This window comes from Artemia franciscana, chromosome 9 (genome assembly GCF_032884065.1).
Source record: "Artemia franciscana chromosome 9, ASM3288406v1, whole genome shotgun sequence".
In the NCBI taxonomy this organism is placed as follows: Eukaryota; Metazoa; Arthropoda; class Branchiopoda; order Anostraca; family Artemiidae; genus Artemia; species Artemia franciscana.
In genome coordinates this window covers 4,321,974-4,342,936 of record NC_088871.1, presented here as the reverse complement: position 1 = coordinate 4,342,936, position 20,963 = coordinate 4,321,974, and the positions used below count along the sequence as shown (strand labels likewise).

At 34.5% G+C, this 20,963-nt stretch overlaps 1 protein-coding gene across 1 annotated transcript in view; it reads right to left on the bottom strand.

The window, feature by feature from the left end:
• Positions 1-20,963, bottom strand: part of LOC136030909 (atrial natriuretic peptide receptor 1-like) — a 259,668-nt gene that overhangs the window by 43,538 nt on the left and 195,167 nt on the right. The window contains exon 15 of the mRNA XM_065710006.1: positions 19,867-20,041. Within this exon, the coding sequence (XP_065566078.1) occupies positions 19,867-20,041 (175 nt within the window). The remainder of the gene's footprint in view (positions 1-19,866; positions 20,042-20,963) is intronic.

The window sequence follows — 20,963 nt, the reverse complement described above, 5'->3', positions numbered from 1 at the left end:
GCATCCAACTGAGAGAGACGTATGTCAACCAACGTTTATAATACAATCATTTGAAACAAACGTAAGTGCATTTTCTTTGTAAAAGACAAAGACGTATATCCAGTCACGTGACAAAGGAATCAGCTTTGATTGGGTTTAGGATATACGTCTTTTTCAAACAGAAAAGTTGGTAAAAGCAAGAGAATTTGTGGATATACGTCTGCTCAACTTCTAAACCGTTTAACTTAGACTAGCTGGCACCAATGGAAAGAACGCGAAAATTTATCATAGAAAATGCTAATACATCAATTTCTTCCAAAATGGCGTTTACGTCTGTTTCACAAAAAACGGCTGATTTGTCTTGGTTAAGTTGGTTAATGAATACAGAAACTTCAACAAAAATAAAGTCACGATAAATATACAATAAACAAACATACAACAAATAAAATCAAATAAAATAGACGACTAGCATGATGTTGATACGTAGATAAAATATGAAACTTTTGTTCGTAGTATCAATAAAACTTGTGCAATATTAAAGGATAAGTACTATGCATCGCATTATAAATTCTCTCTACAGAGCCTTTTCTATGACCTGATCTCCGTTTATTCCGGAAGACATCTCTTTCCCTACAAAGGTAATAATAGCCTGTCACCATGTCCCTGTGGAGGTCAGTGCTAATAATTCTGGACCTGTCATAAAGAGCTGTGAAAGGCCTTGCAGTTGGAATAAAAGTAACAGACAAAGGAATATGCTGAAAAAGCACATAATTGTCTTAATTCGTCTTTATTTATTCATATCTTTCGCACGTGTTGGAACGCCATTGCTTATTGGTGAATTATAAGCAATAAGCAGAACCTGTCAGGCATTGCTCAGGATTCCTCACGATAATTTATCATTTTGTGTTTTAGTTTTAGATTTTAGTGTTTCCTGGTATTAGTTTGCCACGAAATCCTCCCCCTCCTCCATTTTGACTCCATTACCTTCATTATCTGCCATTACCCGCTACCACCCCCATTACCTGCATTACCCGCAATTTCCCGTTACCGCCGCCATTACCCTGCACGAAAGCCAAATTTAAACAAAATAAAAAGTAGTCTCGCCACGATTGGAAACACCGACTTGCTATGAACAGAGGGCACATATTGCTCTCTACTTTATAGGACAATGGAATAGACCTTAAATAAAGTCTTGATCTAGTGCGACAATCGTCAAACTTGTCCCCTTTTCAGCAGTCCCCCTCTTAACATTCTTCAACCAGAAAGGGACATAGATGCCAAGCTTCAGACCCATTGGAAAGTTCGTTTAGTATGACATTGCAAACAAACAGACTAATGAGGCCTTTTATAGAATTAATGTTAGAACCTTTACGAAAAGGAAGTTTTTCAAAAAAAAGTTAAAGAGTCATATTGACATCTAAAGCGAGCAAAAATAGCGTCCTATAATAATGCAAACTTGAAACGCCTAGAAGTTAATTTTAAAGAATAATAAAAAAAATTAAAAGAAATAATCACATCAAACATAACCTTACTTTAATAATTTTTCTCCCTCTACCCATTTACCCTATCCTTTAAATTTAATATTTAATTATAACCCAAAAAGACACAAAATTATTTACTGAGGATTCAATTGGTTAAATTTTTCTGAAATATTTCTCTTTTATTTCAATTATTGATTCAATTCTTAATGCATAAGCTGATTTGAGCATTAGCTTTGAATGTATTCAAAACAATTGTTGCATAAATCTCATTCAACTTGAATGAGATTTATTCATGAAATTGAAACTGCAAATGGTTCCATAGAAAATCAGGAGGAAATATATTGCTAAAGCAATGGATCGACTTGTACACCGTTTAAGTTGATTGCTAGGAGCATCAGCAATCAAACAGTTTGTGGTAACGAACTGTAGTAAGGAGCGATCCGGCTCAATAGTAACCAAAATTCTAAAAAATTGAATTTTGATATCAATAGCTACATCAAAAGAATCGCACTTTAATGCTGATTTTAAATATATAAGTTTCATCAAGTTTAGTCTTAGCCATCAAAAGTTACGAGCCTGAGAAAATTTGCCTTATTTAGGAAAATAGGTGGAAACACCCCCTAAAAGTCGTAGGATCTTAACGAAAATGACACCATCAGATTCAGTGTATCAGAGAGCCCTACTGTAGAAGTTTCAAGCTCCTATCTACAAAAATGTGGAATTTTGCATTTTTTGCCAGAAGACAAATCACGGGTGTGTGTTTATTTGTTTGTTTTTTTTTTTGTGTTTTTTTTTTTTCCCAGGGGTCATCGTATCGACCAAGTGGTCCTAGAATGTCGCAAGAGGGCTCATTCTAACGGAAATGAAAAGTTCTAGTGCCCTTTTTAAGTGACCAAAAAAATTGGAGGGCATCTAGGCCCCCTCCCACGCTCATTTTTTTCCCAAAGTCAACGGATCAAAATTTTGAGATAGCCATTTTGTTTAGCATAGTCAAAAATCATAATAACTATGTTTTTGGGGATGACTTACTCCCCCACAGTCCCTGGGGGAGGGGTTGCAAGTTACAAACTTCAACCAGTGTTTACATATAATAATGGTTATTGGGAAGTGTACAGACGTTTTCAGGGGGATTTTTTTGGTTTTGGGGGTAGGGTTGAGGGAGGGGGCTATGTGGGAGGATCTTTCCTTGGAGAAATATGCCATGGGGGAAAAATTCAATGAAAAGGGCGCAGGACGAATCTGGTCACGTTAGAAAAAAACGTCAAATTAAGAGCTTAATATACAATGCTGGGTGTTCGGAGCCTCTCTATTATGGAGTATAATTTGAAAATAACACAACTATACGAGCGATAAAACATATATACCACAACCATAACTCAACTAACGAAAGAACTGCTAAGAGATAACACAACTATAAAGCGAAAACAGGTGAAAACTAACGGGAAAATAAACAAACTAAGAGGTGGAAGGGGCCCAGAGAAAAAATATAATCCTTTTTCAATTTGAGCCTAAATTTCGCAAAGGAGTAATAATGTCAGAAGCCCCGAAATACCGAATAATTTTCTTTGCAAACAGTTCGTGGTAAGGAACTGTAGTAAGGGGCGACCCGGCTCAATAGCAAACGAAACTCTAAAAAACGGAATTTTGATGCTAAAAGATACATCAAAAGAATCGGATTTTTACGCTGATTCTAAATATATAAGTTTCAATTAATTTAGTCTTTTTCATCAAAAGTTACGAGCCTGAGAAAATTTGTCCTATTTTGCAAAAAAGGGGGAAACATCCCCTAAAAGTCATAGAATCTTAACGAAAATCACACTATCGCATTCGGTATATCAGAGAACTCTATAGCAAAAATTTCAAGCCCCTATCTAAAAAATGTGGAATTTTGTATTTTTTGCCAGAAGACAAATCACGGGTGCGTGTTTATTTGTTTGTTTGTTGTTTTTTTTCCCCAGGGGTCATCTTATCGACCAAGTGGTCCTAGAATGTCGCCAGAGGGCTCATTCTAACGGAAATGAAAAGTTCTAGTGCCCTTTTTAAGTGACCAAAAAAATTGGTGGGCAAATAGGCCCCCTCCCATGCTCATTTTTTTCCAAAAGCCAACAGATTAAAATTTTAAGATAGCCATTTTGTTCAGCATAGTCGAAAACCATAATAACTATGTCTTTGGGAATGACTTACTCCCCCACAATCCCTGAGGGAGGGGCTGCAAGTTACAAACTTTGACCAGTGTTTACATATAGTAATGGTTATTGGGAAGTGTACAGACGTTTTCATGGGGATTTTTTGGTTTGGGGGGTGGGGTTGATGGGAGAGGGCTTTGTGGGAGGATATTTCCTTTGAGGAATATGTCATGGGGGAAGAAAAATTCAATGAAAAGGGCGCAGGATTTTCTAGCATTACTATAAAAAAAACAATGAAAAAATAAACATGAAAACGTTTTTTCAAATGAAAGTAAGGAATAGCATTGAAATTTAAAACGAACAGAGATTATTACGCATATGAGGGGTTCTAAAAATACTTTAGCATAAAGAGCGAGGTATTTAGGAGGAAATAAATACCTCGCTTTTTATGCTAAAATATTTTTAGTGATTTCAACTATTTATTCTACGGCCTTTTTGATTCAGGGGTCATTCTTAAAGAATTGGGACAAAACTTACGATTTAGTGTAAAGAGCGAGGTATTAACGAGGGTACAAACCCCCTCGTACACATAATAAAAATATAAGAATATAAAAGTTTGTTACGTAAGTTAATTCTTAAGTTACGTATATTTTTTACTAATAAAAACGTTCGTTGAATATTAAAAGTTCTAGTAGCCTTTTTAAGTAACCGAAAAATTGGAGGGCAGCTAGGCCTCCTTCCCCACCCCTTATTTCTCAAAATCGTCTGATCAAAACTAAGAGAAAGCCATGTAGCCAAAAAAAAATTAATATACTAATTTCATTTCAATAATTTATGTGCGGAGAGCCAAAATGAAACATGCATTAATTCAAAAACGTTCAGAAATTAAATAAAAAAACTAGTTTTTTTAACTGAAAGTAAGGAGCGACATTAAAACTTAAAACGAACAGAAATTACTCCGTATATGAAATGGGTTGTCCCCTCCGCAGTCCCACGCTCTTTACGCTAAAGTTTTTAACTGTTTTAAAAAGTAGAATTGTGGCAAAGAGTCAAACTTTAGCGTAAAGAGCGAGGGACTGCGGAGAAGTTTAATTAACTTCTGAACGTTTTTGAACTAATGCATGAATGTTCGAATTTGGCTCACCATACATGAAAAATTAAAACAGAGTTTTGCAATATCAATTTTGGCAGATTTATTCCGCATATGAAGGGTTGCTCCCTCCTCAATACCTTGCTCTTTACGCTACAGCCTTTAGAAGTTTTAAAAAGATCCCTGCTATAATTAAACGACCCCCGTATTTCAGTAGATGCCAGGGCTTACCCAGGATTTGTTTTTTGGGGAGGGGTAGCGATCACGCCAAAAAGACCTCAAAAATGCATAAAAAATTTGTTTATATTCATTTTTGCTACGTTTTTACGAGTCAGAAAACCATTTCGGTGGGAGGGGGTTCAAACCTGCTACCTCCCCCTGGTTACGGCCTTGGTAGACGCTCTTGAGAAGTTAGGATAAACAGTCAAAATTTAGTACAAAGAGCAACATATTGAGGAGGGGCAAATCTTGAAATATGGAATAATTTCTGTTCGTTTTTCAAATAATGCCTGTAAATGTGGCTCACCCTCTATGAAATATAATTCTCCCCCTCACGGAAAAATCCTTCGTGGAAATATTGTACAACGTAAAGTAACCCCCCCCCGTTAAATTCCCTCCAGACAGTTCCATCCTCGCTGAGAACCCCCCTCCCTGTAAAACTGCTTGCGGAGGATTCGGCCTGAAAAATTCTCGTGAGCATTTTTTCATTTGAATAAGACTTTAATCTCTTATCGGTTTCTCGATCACTCCAGAAATAACCCCTTCCGTGGAAATTATTTCTTGAAAATCAAAACACGCGGAAAAAAGCCCCTGGATAATTCCCCAGGAGCTTCACCACAAGAAAAATTTGGCAAAGAGAATGTAAGACAATTAAGAAGGATTTTGTATGGTAATTTCGTCAAATCACCCCGGTGCAACGTTTCCCCTGGAATATTCACCCCCAGAAGTTAGCTCTTCCCAAGAAAGATTATCCCTATAGAAATATTCCCCTAGCACAACCCCTCCCCCCAAAAATGTCTGTATACTTCCCAGTAGGAAATGATATACGTAAGCAGTGAGCAAATTTTGTAACTTACAGGCCTCTCCCCATGAACTGTGGGGGAAAATTTTATGCCTGAAGACATAATTATTTGAACTTTCAACTATACTGAAAAACTGACAATCTCAAAATTTTGATCAGGGTATTTTTGGGGATAAATGGGCATTGGAGGTGGCCCAGTTGGCCTCCAATCTTTTTGGTCGCTTAAAAAGAGCACTAGAACTTTTAATTTATGTTCGAATGCACCATCTCCTGATCTCCTAGGACCATTATTTCGATACAATCACCTTTGGAAAAAAAAGACAAATTAACACTTATCCCTGATCTGTCTTCTGGCAAAAATAGTACAATTCCACATATTTGCAGATAGGATCTGATGGTGCGATTTTCATTAAGATTCCTTTAACTTTAGGGGATGATTCCTCATATTTCAAAAATCAGGTAAATTTTCGCTGGCTCGTAACTTTTGATGAGTAACACTAAAGTTGATGAATTTTATATATTTGGAATAAGCATAATAAGTTGATTCTTTTGACTCATCTAGTGATATTAAAACTCCGTTTTTTAGAGTTTTGGCTACTATTGAGCCGAGTCGCTCCTTACTTACAGTTCGTTACCATGAACAGTTTGACAGCAATTTTGGATAACATACATGAAAGAAACCTTATGAGAAAAGCTTCAAAAGATTGCGTATAAATGAAAATGGAATAAGAGACAAGAGAATAAATGTATTTCAGAGGCATCGCTTAGCTTCCTATATATCTGTCTCTTTAAATTATTTATTTGTGACTTTGACGTGAGTGTATGCGTGGCGTGGTGTGAAAAGATGTCATTTTGAAAACCTGGATGTAGAAAGTATCTTTTAATTGAATTCAACATCCCCCCAAAAAGTTTCTGAAAATTTCAGCTCAATACCCTAATATTGCATAAAAATTAATATTGCAAATTTCACAACCTGGAAATACACACTTTGAAATTCATATTTTGACAACTTAGATGTGCATATTGTCCTTTGGTTTAACTCAATATCACCTCAACACTCCCGGAAGTTTCAAAATAATAAACTTAGCCATTTCTGAAAGCCTTCATCTTAATAACCTTAGCCGTCCCTGAGATATTGAAGAAACAACATTGACAACGTGGATACATGTAGTGGATTTTGATTTATTTCACTATCATTCTTAACATTTCAAAAAATTTTCAACTTAACTCTTAGCTGTTCTCAAGATGCTGCAGATATAGCATACTGACAACCTGGATGTACATAGTGTCTTTTTATTTAGTTCCACATCTCTCTCAATATTCTCTAAAATTTTCAACTTAATACACATAGCCGTTCCTAAGATATTACACATATCTCTTTTTGACAACTTGGATGCATTCAGTGTGTTTTAATTCAGCTGAAAATTTCCTCAGCATCCCCTTAAAGTCCCAATTTAAGTATTAGCAACGGTATTAGTAGCATTAGTAGTAGTAGTAGTAGTAGTAGTAGTAGTAGTAGTAGTAGTAGTAGTAGTAGTAGTAGTAGTAGTAGTAGTAGTAGTAGTAGTAGTAGTAGTAGTAGTAGCAAGTATGGCAGAGGCGGTAGTAGTAGCATAGCAGCAGTAGCAGCAGTAATAGTAGTGGTTGCATTAGGAGTAGTAGTAGCAACGGCAGCAGCAGTAGTAGTAGTCGCAGTAGTAGCAGTAGTAGTAGTAGCAAGTATGGCAGAAGCGGTAGTAGCAGAGCAGCGGTAGCAGCAGAAATAGTAGTGGTAGTATTAGGAATAGTAGGAGCAGTTGTAGCACTTGCAAGTAGTAGCAGTTGTGGTAGTCGCAAATAGCCTAGTAGTAGTAGACACAAGAAGCAGCAGTAGTCCCAAGCGGTAGTTGTTGCAAGCATTAGTAGTCGGAAGTAGTTTGTAATTGAAAGTAGTTATAGTAGTCGCAAGTATTAGTAGTAATAGTTGCGAGTAGCAATACTTACTAAAAACCATCATGTTGGAAAATATAAGTCAATAGTGTATAAGAAAATAGGAGTTACATCTCATGTGATATAGTATCTCCATTACCCCCCCCCCTTGCAAGAACCAAAATTGCAAAGTCAAAAACATTAATGCTTATTTTGCTAGAATATATCCATGAATGTATTATTTAATCAAAAAATGTGGCGTAACACCTTACTCAAGGCTGACGCTTTAGGCTTTTACTCTAGGCTGACGTAAAACCACAAAACACTCATGAGCAGCATCCGAAATCTTCAAAACTATCATAAGCAAACTATTCAAAATTTAAAAAAATAAAGTACAGATATGGACTCAAGCTTTGATCGAACGAGGAAAGCTTTCTAGGGAATAATTATTAATCCATTGTTAATTGTTCATCCATAAAGTCTATTTTATTCCTGAAGTCTATTTTGGAAAGTCTATTCACTTTCCTATTACTTAACGTACACTTATGTAAATGTAACGTAACGTAAACTTATGTTAGCGTGAAAGGTTCTTCAGGGTAGTGTGAGATAACAGTTATTCGTATTTATAATAAAATTCTACGATTCTTAGATGTAATTGTGATTTTTCTCCTGGAACACGCTCAAAATCCAAATGCAATAAGTTTCAATAAGTATTAGGCTCAGAATTTATAATTTAATTATGCGTCTACAAGGAAAAAAGTCATTGGCAAAGACGCTGATATGGATGATAGGGCATGATCCAATTCATTAGCTTTTTTATCAGAAGAGCTCTCGAGAAAAAGCTAAATTGCCAAAAACTCGAAAAGTGAGTTAAGATAGGCCAAAGCTAATTTGGCTATTGATTTTCTAATATCTATTATTGGTAGCTACCTTTAATATGTTTCTCTATAGAACTTAGGGAGAAAAAGTAATGTTTAATTACGAAGACTGGGGTTTTTATTTATATTAGTGTACTTTTTCTTATACCTCTAGTGTATGTTTTTCTTGTTTTTCATCTTTTATCAACCTAATTCCGTGAAGAATTAGTTAGTTGTAACCGGTTTAAATAGAGTCTGTAGAATAAGTAGCGTACAGACACCAAACTGCCTGTTAATAAAAATTATATTATATAAATAATTACAAGAAGAATCGCTAAGGATTATCTGCACCTAATCGTAATTTTGAGTGAGAAACCCCTTAAGTTCAACCTTCTCATTTGTGTTTAGTTGAATTGACGAAGAAAACTGATAGATTTGCCTTTGACCGAGTTGCCGCCGCAGAAAAAGAATTGACTAGGGATTAAAATGCTTGGACTTCCACTACGCCTTAAAGGCTATGAAAAAAGAAGATATTGTCACAACGTTTAGCCTGTCACATGAGTCCCCTCTATGAATAGTTTGAACTAACCCTCCTCCCCTATCTAACTTAAGATATAAAAACGCATTTTTGACGTATCTCACCATTAAAACCTCGGAAGCTCAGCTTTTAATGGAAAAGACCTCCACGTGCAATTATGTAATTTTAACACTTAGTGGGCACCGAGTTTGACAATAAGGAATGCGTTTGAGCAGAAATGCAGAAAATGAGCGAAAGCAATATATTGTCATAGAGCTCTAGAAAATACAAATTTCCTGGTTTTTGTAGCAAAAGACAGATACTGCCGTTATTTGGCAGGAAACTGGGTAAAAAAAAGATGATTGAATGAGCAGCATAATGCAAGAATATTACCCTAATATGAGAGGAGTTGAGAAGGAACGTATATATCATTGAATAACCAAATATAAGCCGTGCACTAATATGGTTTTCGCTAAAATCCCTTTAAATTATTAGGTAATTGACTTTCCTATGAGAACATATCAAACACTTCGTGGTAACAAACAGTAAGTAAGGAACTATGAGGCTCAATAGTAACCAAAAGTTTAAGACATAGAAATTTGATGACAATAAATGCATCAAAAGAATTTAATTTTTATGCTGATTCAAAAATATATGAAGTTCATTAAGTTTAATGTTACCCATCAAAAGTTAAGAGCCTGAGAAGATTTGCCCAGTTTTTGAAAAAGGGAGAAACACCTTATTTTATATTTTTCCACAGGGGCAACTTTCTATTGGGGTGGAGGATATCCTGGAAACATTTCCTACAGAGGGAATATCTCAAACGACTTAAAAATCATCAGATATTAAAGTCCTTTTCAAATGAAAGTATGCTAAGGCGAATCTTTCAGAGGAAAGGGCTAAGTTACGAAATCCACCCAATGTTTATTTAATTATTTATATTGGGCCCACAGGAAATTTTCCTGTAGGATTTTCAGCAATGATGGAATGGTCGAAGTGGGATTTTCTGGGAGGTGGGGATTTTAAGTGAGAAGAACTTTGCTTGGAGGAATTTTCTGTAGGAGAGGAAATTTTACACACAGAGAGAATATTGATTTCTCGGCAATATTTGAAAAACGATCATAAATTAAATAAAAAAACAAGCTTTTTCAGTTGAAAGTAAGGAGCAACATTAAAACTTAAAACAAGCAAAAATTATACGGGAGAGGTTGCCCTCTCCTCAGTACCACGCTCTGTACGCTAAAGTTAGACAATTTGTCCTAACTCTTCAAGAAAGACTCCTGAAACACAAGGACCAATTAATTAGAATAAGAAGCTTTTCAAAGCTATATTTACTTTAGCATAAAGGGTGGGGTATTGAGGAAGGGGACATACCACTAATATACGGAAAATTTCAGCTCATAGTAAGTTTTGATGTTCCTCCTTACTTTAAGTTGAAAAATTATGTTTATTTAATTTAATTTTAAGAAAGACCAATTATCCTTTTTTGTTACATCTCGCCTAATCCTTCTGCACCTCAACTTTAGTAACAGTGAACTGAGCTTCACTCGGTGAAAAAAAAACAGTTTCTTTTCTTTCACAAAGCATTTTTATTTTCATTTCATTTTATTCGTTATAGAAAATAAAACCATTAGAATATTGGACGTCTTGGCATTTGTGACGTCATTCACAAGAAAAAGGTTTTTTCCAAAATTAAAACCCTAAGCCAATTTCCTCATAATCGCAACCTAACTAGATCGTTTTTTACCCCTGAAAACGAAGAACTGTCCTATTATGAACAATCTTATTAGACGAAAAATACGAACCTAGTAGGCACCAGTTTCCTGATATATTAACCTTATTGTTTTTTTTTTGCCGTAATGGGTAGCATTTAATTATAGTCAATTAAGAATCTGAGACTCAATTTTCATATATCAAAATGTAATGTCTATCTAAAAGCTCGGAATCAAGTGATTTTTCAACAAATAAATTGCTTTTTGAAAATCCTCCTACTTATGATCAAGGCTTTCAACCTTCAGGGGCACCTACCTTCATTCAGCAGCCAATTTAGGAAAAATATTTAATGGAATTCGAGTTTCCCCTCCTTAATACCTCGCTCTTTACGCTAAAGTTCGATTTTTTATCCCAACTTTATAAGAACGACTCCTGAACAGAAGGGCGTTTAACTAAATTATGAAGCCTCTAGCGTTAATAGCAAGGTATGAGGAGGGGAACACCCCTAATATACAGAATAATTTCCGTTTGTTTTAGTTTTAATGTTAGCAGTATTCCCATAGGCAGTTAAAAATCGCGCATAGGAGGCAAACCTGAAGTTGCTACCCCCTCAAGCCGTTATTACGCGCACCTAGTTCTGACGTAATACTATAGCACACGTGTATTGTACACCTCCATAATAGGGAACGTTTTCTAAGAGATGTAAACGAAAAGACAAAACGTAAAAAAAGCTCATGAAGGATAAAATATAAGCAAAAAGAACAAAGAATTAAAGAAAGGTGAGAGCCCTAGCAACCATTTCTAGGGAGTGGGTTAATTTTGGGGATAAATTTAAGCCATATTAAGAGGTATGATCTTTTTGGGCTTGTTTTAGCTAGAATTGTTGTTTTGCACATAGAATTGTTGGGACAGTCTTTCTGGCAAAAATAAATATCTATTTTAACCGTTTATTTTGTAGGACTTCCTGTACCTTTAGAAACAAATGCGCTACAGTGCGGCATTACTACCTTTTAAACTTGAAGCTCTATACGCGTATAGTTTTTTTTAATCCTAAATCAATTCACTACGTCAGAATTTTCACACAATAGCTTATAGATTTTCGATAATTCTAAATCAATTGACTATCTCAGAAACTGGGCTAATTATTTCAAACTATTTCAACTATTATTACACATTACATGCAATTATTTCAGCTATTACAAACCAGGCCAATGTATATCGGTTCATTTTCTTCATGAAAATCATTGTATCTTACTTTTTTCCTCATGAAACTTGTTGTAATTTTTTCATTGTCATGAAAGTTGCTTTATGTTGATTTTTACTTCGTGAAACATGTTGCATGTTACATTTTTCTCTTCGTGACACTTGTTCTACGTTAATTTTTGTTTCTCTTCGTGAAAATAATTACATATTGATTCTTTTTTGTTCATGAAACATGTTTTATGTTTATAGTTTCTTCGTGAAACCGATTTCATGTTAATTTTTTCCACGTGAAACTTCCTTAACTTTTAGTTTATCTTCATGAAGCTTGTAGATTGATTTTTTCTTTCATGAGACTTATTTTATTTTGATATTTTTCTCCGTGAAACATGTTGCATGTTATTCTTTTTTGTTCCTGAAACTTGTTGCATGCGGATTTATTTTAAACGCATTGCATATTGTTTTTTCTTCATGAAACATGATGCGTATTGATTTTTGTTCATGAAACTTGTTGCATGTGGATTATTTCTTCAGGAAACTTAGTGTATCCTAATTTGTGTCTTCGAGAAATTTGATATATATTTTTTTCTTCTTCATGAAACTTGTTCCATGTTGACTTTTCTCTTCGTGAGACTTGTACATTGATTTTTCTCCCGTTAAACCCGTTTTGTTCGTGGAATTGTTGCGCGCTGTTTTTTTGGGCGTGAAACTTAATTTGGTATTTTATTCGTGAAACTTTTTGTATGTTAATTTATTCTTTCGAGAAACTTAATTTACCATGATATTTTTTTTTCCTCATGAAATTTGATGTATTTTGTTTTTTTCTTCGTGGAATAGGATTCTTGCTGATTTTCGTTCATGAAGCCTGCTGCATGTGGATTATGTCTTCAAGAAACTTAATGTATCCTGATTTATGTCTTCGAGAAACAAGCTATATTGTTTTCTATTTCTCCTTCATAAAATTGCTAAATGGTGATTTTCCTCTCCCTGAAATGTGTACATTGGTCTTTCTCGTCATGAAACCGGTTTCGTTCGTGGAACTTGTTGCATGCCAATTTTTGTTCGTGAAACTTAACTTATCTTAATATTTCTTGTCGTTAAACATGTTGTATGTTGGTTTTTCTTCGTGAAACATGATGCTTGCTGATTTTTGTTTGTGAAACTTGTTGGCTGTTGATTATTTTTTCAAGAGACAATGTATATTGATTTATTTCTTCGAGAAACTTGATATATTTTTATTTCTTCTTCATGAAACGTATTGCGTGTTGATTTTTTTCTTCGTGAAATATGTACTTTGCATTTTTCCTCGTGAAAACCAACAGGATTGTGAAACTTACTGCGTGCTGATTTTTCTTTGTGAAACTTAATTTATCCTGATATTTTTCTATGTGAAACTTGTTGCATGTTGGTTTTTCTTCGTAAAACATGATACATGCTGATTGTTATTCGTAAAACTTGTTTTATATGAATTATTTCTTTCTTAGATTTTGCGCTACCTAACCTACCGTGTGTGGTATAGGTCGGTTAAGTTAGGGTAGGTTAGCTTACGCTACTAGCAGGTAGGAAAGAGGCGTACAATCTACACAAAGAGAAAAATCAATATGTAACAAGTTTCATGAAGAAGAAATACAAATAACAAAATTAACTACATTAACAAATTAAATACAAAATTAACAAAATTAAATACAAAATTAACATGCAATAAGTTTCATGAAGAAAAACTAAAAATACAACAACTTCCTCGAAGTCACAAATCAAGATACATTAAGTTTCTTGAAGAAATAATCCATATGCAACAAGTTTCACGAGCCAAAATCTGTATACATCATGTTTTACGAAGTAAAAACAAATATGCGAAAAGTTCATAGAAGAAAATATCATGACAAATTAATTTTCAAGAAACAAAATCAAGAATGCCACAAGTTCCACGAACAAAACAGTTTTCACAAGGAAAAAATAAACTTACATGTTTCACGATGAGGAGAATCAAAATGCAATACGTTTCAGGAAGGATAAATAAAAGCATATCAAGTTTCTCGAAGACACAAATTAATATGTAAAAATTAAAATTGCAACATGTTCCAGGAAGGAAAAATCAACATAAAATAACTTCCTTGAAGATAAAATAAAATTACAATAAGTTCAATGAGATAAAATTAACATACAATAAGTTTCACGAAGATAACATTGACACGCATTGGCCTTGTTTGAAAATTGTGGGATAGACAATTGATTTAAAATTGTTGAAATCTATGCGCATATCGAACTCCTGTTTCAGATACCGTAATGCAGTACGATAGCGCATTGGTTTCGAAAGGTGTAGGTAGGTCAACAAATTAAAGGTTAACATAGACGTTTATTTTAGTCAAAAGAGTGTCCTACGACAAAGCGGTGTTTTCAGCCATTTTGTGGTGCAAAACAATAATTCTAGCCAAAAGAAGGTCAAAAAGCTATTGTGTGAAAATTCTTAGATGGTTAATTGATTTAGAATTACCGAATATATATACGCATATTTCGCCTTGAGTTTCAGAGACAGTAATGCCTTACGGCGGCGCACTCGTTTCAAAACCTCCAGGTAGTCCTACAAAATAAACGCAACATATATATTTATTTAAGCCAAAAAAGCTGTCCCACAGCTAAGTGCAATTTCAGTCGTTTTGTGGTGCAAAATTAGAATTCTACCCAAAAGAAGTCCAAAAAGCTATTGTTAGAAAATTTTGAGATAGTTAATTGATTTCGAAATATTGGAAATCTATACGCATATTGAGCTATAAGTTTCAGAAGAAGTAATGCTGTACGATAGCACATTCGTTCCTAAAGCTCCACGTATTCCTACAAAATAAACGGCTAACATAGACATTAGTTTTAGCCAAAAAGACTGTCCCACAGCACAGTGGTATTTTAAGCCATTTTGTGGTGCAAAACAGTAATTCTAGCCAAAAAAGGCTAAAATTCTATTGCGTGAAAATTCTGACGTAGTTAATTGATTTAGAATTATCGAAAATCTGTACGCATTTTGAGTCTCGAATTTAAGAGACAGTAATTCCGTATGGTAGCGCATTCGTTTCTAAAGGTGGAGGTAGTCCTACACAATAAAGGGGTAACATATGCATTTATTTTAGCCAGAATAGACTGTCCCACAGCACACATGCATTCGTGACCTTTTTCTAGAAAAAACTAAATTCTTTATTTTTGCTTTTAAAATCTTTGTAAAAAGTGAACAAAAGCATAAATTAATCTTTACCTCTAATTACAACATTCTCATCTCTAGAATTGTTTGCTAGGGGTGGGCTATCGAAGTGTTGTCATGGCGGTGTGAAATATGGATAGTCTTGGATCAAAAAATGCAGCATTTTCAATAAAAGGTCTCATAAATAACCAGATGTAAAAAATTGTCTCTTAATCTTGTAGGCGCGTCTAATAGGGCAATAGAAGCGATGAATTTTCATAAGGACCTCGCAGAAATACCTCTTAATAGGGCTTAAATTTATCTCCAATATCAACCCACTCCCTGAAAATGGTTGTTTGGGTTCCCACCTTTCTTTAATTTCTTGTTCTTTTTGCTTATATTTTATCCTTCATAAGATTTTATCTTATTTTCACATTTTTATCTTTTCGTTTGTTGTGTTTTATCTGCATTTTCCATGTTTTAACAATGCTTGAAAATTTGGTTTTATTAATATAAAGATGAATGTACAATAAAAAGTCCGTGTCCATTGTATTTCTTGTTTCAGGATAAAAATAAGACACTTAGTCATTTACGCAATGATATATCTAAAGCTGATACTATCTACAATGTTCTATGTAACGTAACCTGTCTAGGTCATAATAGAGCACTAACGTAATATAACATGTGGATTTGCTCAATAGGCTAAAAATCCCAAGTGTACATCGCATTACGTAACACCTACATTTGCACCGTTATTTCGTAACAGCCACGTGCGTGCCCCTTTCAGTTACAACCGCGACTTCTCACCTGAATAACAGACTCTAAAAAGTCCTTTTACGTGACAAACATGAGTAAACACACCTTGTAATAATGTAATACCGTAATAATGTAATTTAAATAAAGCATGTAATAACGTGTTTAGGTCGTAGCAACTTCAGGTTTACTTCCTATGGGCAATTTTAAAGTGCCATGGGCAAACTACTAATGTTGCTTCTGACTTTCAGTTGAAACAACTTGTTGTTTTTATATTTAATATTAATAGAATTGACTTCTTATGGTTGGTTTAAAGATGAAAAATCTGTTAAGGTGATGTGGTACCTAAGGGATTCACCCTATGTCGATCATTATTATAAACTTTTTTAGTTTGTGGCTTAAATATTTAGAACTGATTGAGTGGTCTTACCATGACTTCTAGAACTTGAATAAGAGATCTGAGTAAACGAGAGAAGACTAAAAGGTGGCACCTAATGTCTTGTATATCTTTGAGAAGCCACATATTTCTTCTGTTTTGAGCCGGAGATAGAGATGTTCCAATTTAATGAAACTTACATCATTAAAAAGTGTGAATTTTGTTTTACGACTAATTGGAGCGTAATTTTCTTTTAAAGTTCAGGAAAGAGCTGTTCCTAAAATGTTCCAGCATACCTGCTAGGAAAATGTTAGAAATCAGCTCAAAAGAAATATCAGTTGAGCAATTTGAAATCTTTGGGAGTTCCCTGTAGTGCAACCCGCTTTGATTGAGTACCTTGCCACACAAGTGACAAATTATTGGTGTACATTGAAGACAAAGGGCTTCGTTTGAATATTAGTAAAAGATTATATTTTTCTTTATTTTGAACTAGCCTCTCGTTAGCTTTTTCGAACTCTAGGCACATTCAAGATCTCCTATCAGTGAATTACGCATTGGACTCATAGACAAGTATTCCAGCACCGCTAAAAATTGTACGGATCTGGTTCTACACGAGAAGAGTCCTTTCAGCATGTTTCTTGTCATCAATAGTCCTTCACTTGAAAAACGGGATTTCTCAGTTTATCGATGAATAAGAATATGGTTTGATCAAAACTTTATTATATGTATATTGTTGCAAAACTTTTGAAGACATTAGACGGAAAAGTCTTCCAGGAGCTGTGAAACCTCCGCAGTTCTGGTATTACGCAAAAAATTTACGTTCAGCATATTTTATACAAGTAGACACTTCGGGTTATACACGAATAAACAAAGACTTCAATCAAGACTGAATAATATTTGTCTCACAGCAAAACTCCAGAAGATTTTCGATAGAGATGACTTACAGCGAGCAGTTGAACTGCCATAACAGATAAACACCTAACCGCAAGAAATTGGATAGCAAAGAGTGAAAAGCTTTGATCGGTGGGAAAATTCTGAAGACAATAGTCAGTAAAAAAAAGGAACAAAGTATGCACTGTTCTGCACTTCAGCAATGTCTTATATCCGATACTAGTTGGCTTACAGATGATTTATACGCACCATTCGGATTAAGTTTACCTTTTTTCATGATATAATGAACAATTCCTAAAATAGCAAAATATGTCATGTGCGTGCCACAATTTTTACACAGCTCTCCAACAGCTGTAAAAAAGGCCCTAATTGAGACATAAATCTACAGGGATTGAGCTACGAACAACGATAGAAAAGGAAAAAAAAATTAAGCTACTTATGTTCTAAGTATTTGTTCGAATGTTGGCCGTATTATCGAGAAATAATCGAAATTGGATATAAGTACTTAATCTAAATCGCAGGATTTTATAATTCTTGCGATGATATATTTTAAACCGAATCCTTATAATTTATTGGACTTGAAAAAAAGTTCCAATTTCTACATACAAAATTATCAACCTTTTCTTGGGAGACCATTCCTTTGACTTGGCTTAAAAAATGGTTATACAAGACTCTATGATTCAGTATGACTAAAAATGTTATAACCGACAAGTAGAATTGTATGAACGCTGCGTTAAATATTATAGTCTTTCAGAAACCAATATGGTGAAATTCTCTTTTCATATTTTTAAGTTTTAGAGTTGAAGAAATACATTGATCTTCTGCCTTATGCACCCATGAGCATATTTTCTAAAACTAGAACTAAATGTAAGGAAAGGACGAACAACTTTTATTTTTTCTCAAACATTAAATACATTTTTTGAACCCAATCTGAATTATCTGTTCAATGAATGCTTGATTTTTCATAGACAGCTCTAAATGGTCCGAAATAATCATGTCTAGCTAAACACACGTTTGGATGGGCTTCAAGAATGTTCTCACTAGAAAACATCCATAATATTTTGAGAATTTTTATATCAAATGACTGGTTGCATTAAAACCAAAAACAGCGGTGTGCTCTATTTCAGTTTTATTTTAGCACCGCCTTAGTGCTATATGTATACGTATATTACCATTTTCACCGAAAAACTAATACAAAAGGATTCCATTGGTCATTTATCATACAGTTGAAGCTCATCATCAGCCAAGTCTTTGCCAGACTGAAATTTGAAATTTTAATAAATATTTTCGAAATGAGCTATACTAGATAGCGATGCGAGTGGTGCTAGATGAGTTTGGAGCTATGCTATTCGATTTTCTGATCTATTCGATCTGAATTTTTGTCTGATGTTCATTTAAGAGTGTAATTCATCGCATCAAAACACCACGACGAGGCAAAGGTACCCCTATTAAGATGTATGGAAATGGATTTACCTACTGTATGGTGTTCTCACTGCGCTGCAAGCCACTTTAAGAATAAAAGAAGCGTCTGGGTAGAAACATAAAGACACGATGAACACTCTCAAGACCACAGCTTAGATACCAATACAGTTATGAAAACTCAATTTATTTTTGGGACACAGTGCGCGGTAGCGATGCTAGCGGCTGGAGATAGGAAACTAGCAGGTATCTAAGCTGTGCCAGCATTTTCACCACGTATGGAACAAAACAAGATTGCGTTACCGCCTATCGTGCTGCAGTACTATCTACGCCTAGGAGCGTGGGCTTGGAGGAGGCGCCTATTTCAGAGCTCTGTACCAAAGGCTTCTCATGGGCAAGATAGGAGTTTTCATAACTGTATTGGTATCTAAGCTGTGCTCAAGACTGACATTACGCTAATTGGATGTTTTCATCGTTGTGACTGCCTTGGGGATCCCAACTGACCAGAAATAGTCACAACACAGACCCGTGATCAAGCGAAGTGAAATTCCGCAAAATCCTCGCACCACGGAGAGCTGCAACCCAGCTTGTGTTTTGATTCAAGTACAAGTAAGTGTCTGTTGAACTATCATCTACCTATTTCAAGTTCTATAAAATTTCAATTAAATTTTAACATAAGAAATGTTATTGTTACTTGTATTTTTCTTTCAATTTACATGAATATTAAAGAAGCACTTCATGTATAAAATAGTTCTAATTAATAATCTGGTTTTTGTCATGTTGGCAGATAAAAGGTACCATATTTTATTTTTCCTGAAGTACCAAGGACAGTGAAAATTAAATCTGATTGTCGCAATTGGTTTGTGGAAACTTATACAATCATATATATTTTGAAAACTTGGAAAAATCCTTTTTAAAATTTTTAATGAATAAAACCTCCCTGTGTGGCTATGTAGTTTTCGGCAGTAACGGGTACCAAATTAACAAAAGGGAAAGAGGTTGAAAGATCAGGAAAAGACAAGCTAAAACATATAACACAATATAGCTTAAGAAGAGGTAGCTTTCCTTTGAACGCTTAGCTGTCTTTAAGAATAAGCAGTGTGTTGATGCTTGAATTCTTATTAAAAAAAATCGTTGTCAAATTAAACTAATAAATTTTTATTATATCTTTCGCCGGTAAAATATGGTAATACTCACGAATAAGATACTACCCTAAAAACTTCACAATTGTGAAACAAACGAAAGAAAAATGCGGTTTTAAGATGCCAAAGTTGGGTCCAATGTGCAACTTTGTATTTATTTTTAATATCCTTGGCACTTAAACAGTTATCTTTGCTGCAGATTTTTCAAGGTTCCAAATTCTTACCAGAATGGATTCCAATTCGAAGCATTAGATGATCTCGTGGACGATGTCGAATAGAAAAATTTTTCACTGTTCCTAGTAGACTAAGAGACATGCGTGCAATTTCTCTGGCATGAACATTTCCGTTACGAACTGGCAGTCCTGATACAACCATATATGCATCACCAATGGTTTCAATCTAAAAATACACAAATTAATATACTTCATACGAACTATGTGAGTTTAGTTTTTATGCTAGCAAAACTCCCAAGAGTTCAGATCAATTCTCCCTTCTCAATGAAATGAGCCATAAATGATAAATTAGGATCTTCACAGCACAGATGGGTTATCTTCATGCACACACTGTAGCCCTGCTTTGTTTTACACACAGCCCTGTTTTCATTATTGCTTACACATCCCTTTTTTGTATTTACAACACAGCATGACTAATTCCGTGCATAATTATTAGTCCTGTTTTTTCGACTAACAAAGCAGTCCTGTTTTTTTTGGTTAATCAATCTTATACTTTTTCGACCTTATATACTTTTTCGACCTTATATCATTGTGTGCAAATGTCTATTTTTGGGTTAAAACAATGTGTCAAAATTGTCTCAGATCTCACAAGAAAATATCACACATTTCACAACCAATATTTTTGTCGCAGCTTTTGATGCAACCTTTTTTCTTTTTTTTTTCTTTTTTATAAGGCTTAGGCCTACTTCAGACAAGAATATTTCGAATTTCGGTAATATTACCCTAATTTCCAATTTAAATTTAGTAATCTGCTCCAAATGCAATTAATTATATATTTGTAATACAGAATTTAATAAGAAATTGTTATAAAAAGGTATGTCATTTCCGTATATTATTCTGTGCCGAATATTCATTCACCTTATTTTTGGATGACCTCTAGTTTCTCAGCCCTCTCTACGTAAATACATTAGTTCGTAGATATGATAAGTGCCTTTTCTACTTACAAATTGGACTGTAAATTCATTATCTGAATTATAAGGTTTAGTTACTTTAACAAGCCACATCATGAAAATACTGTTCCACAGGCAATCAAGATCGTGAGATCGTAATCTAAAGAACCACAATATAAATATATATGAACGGTTTGG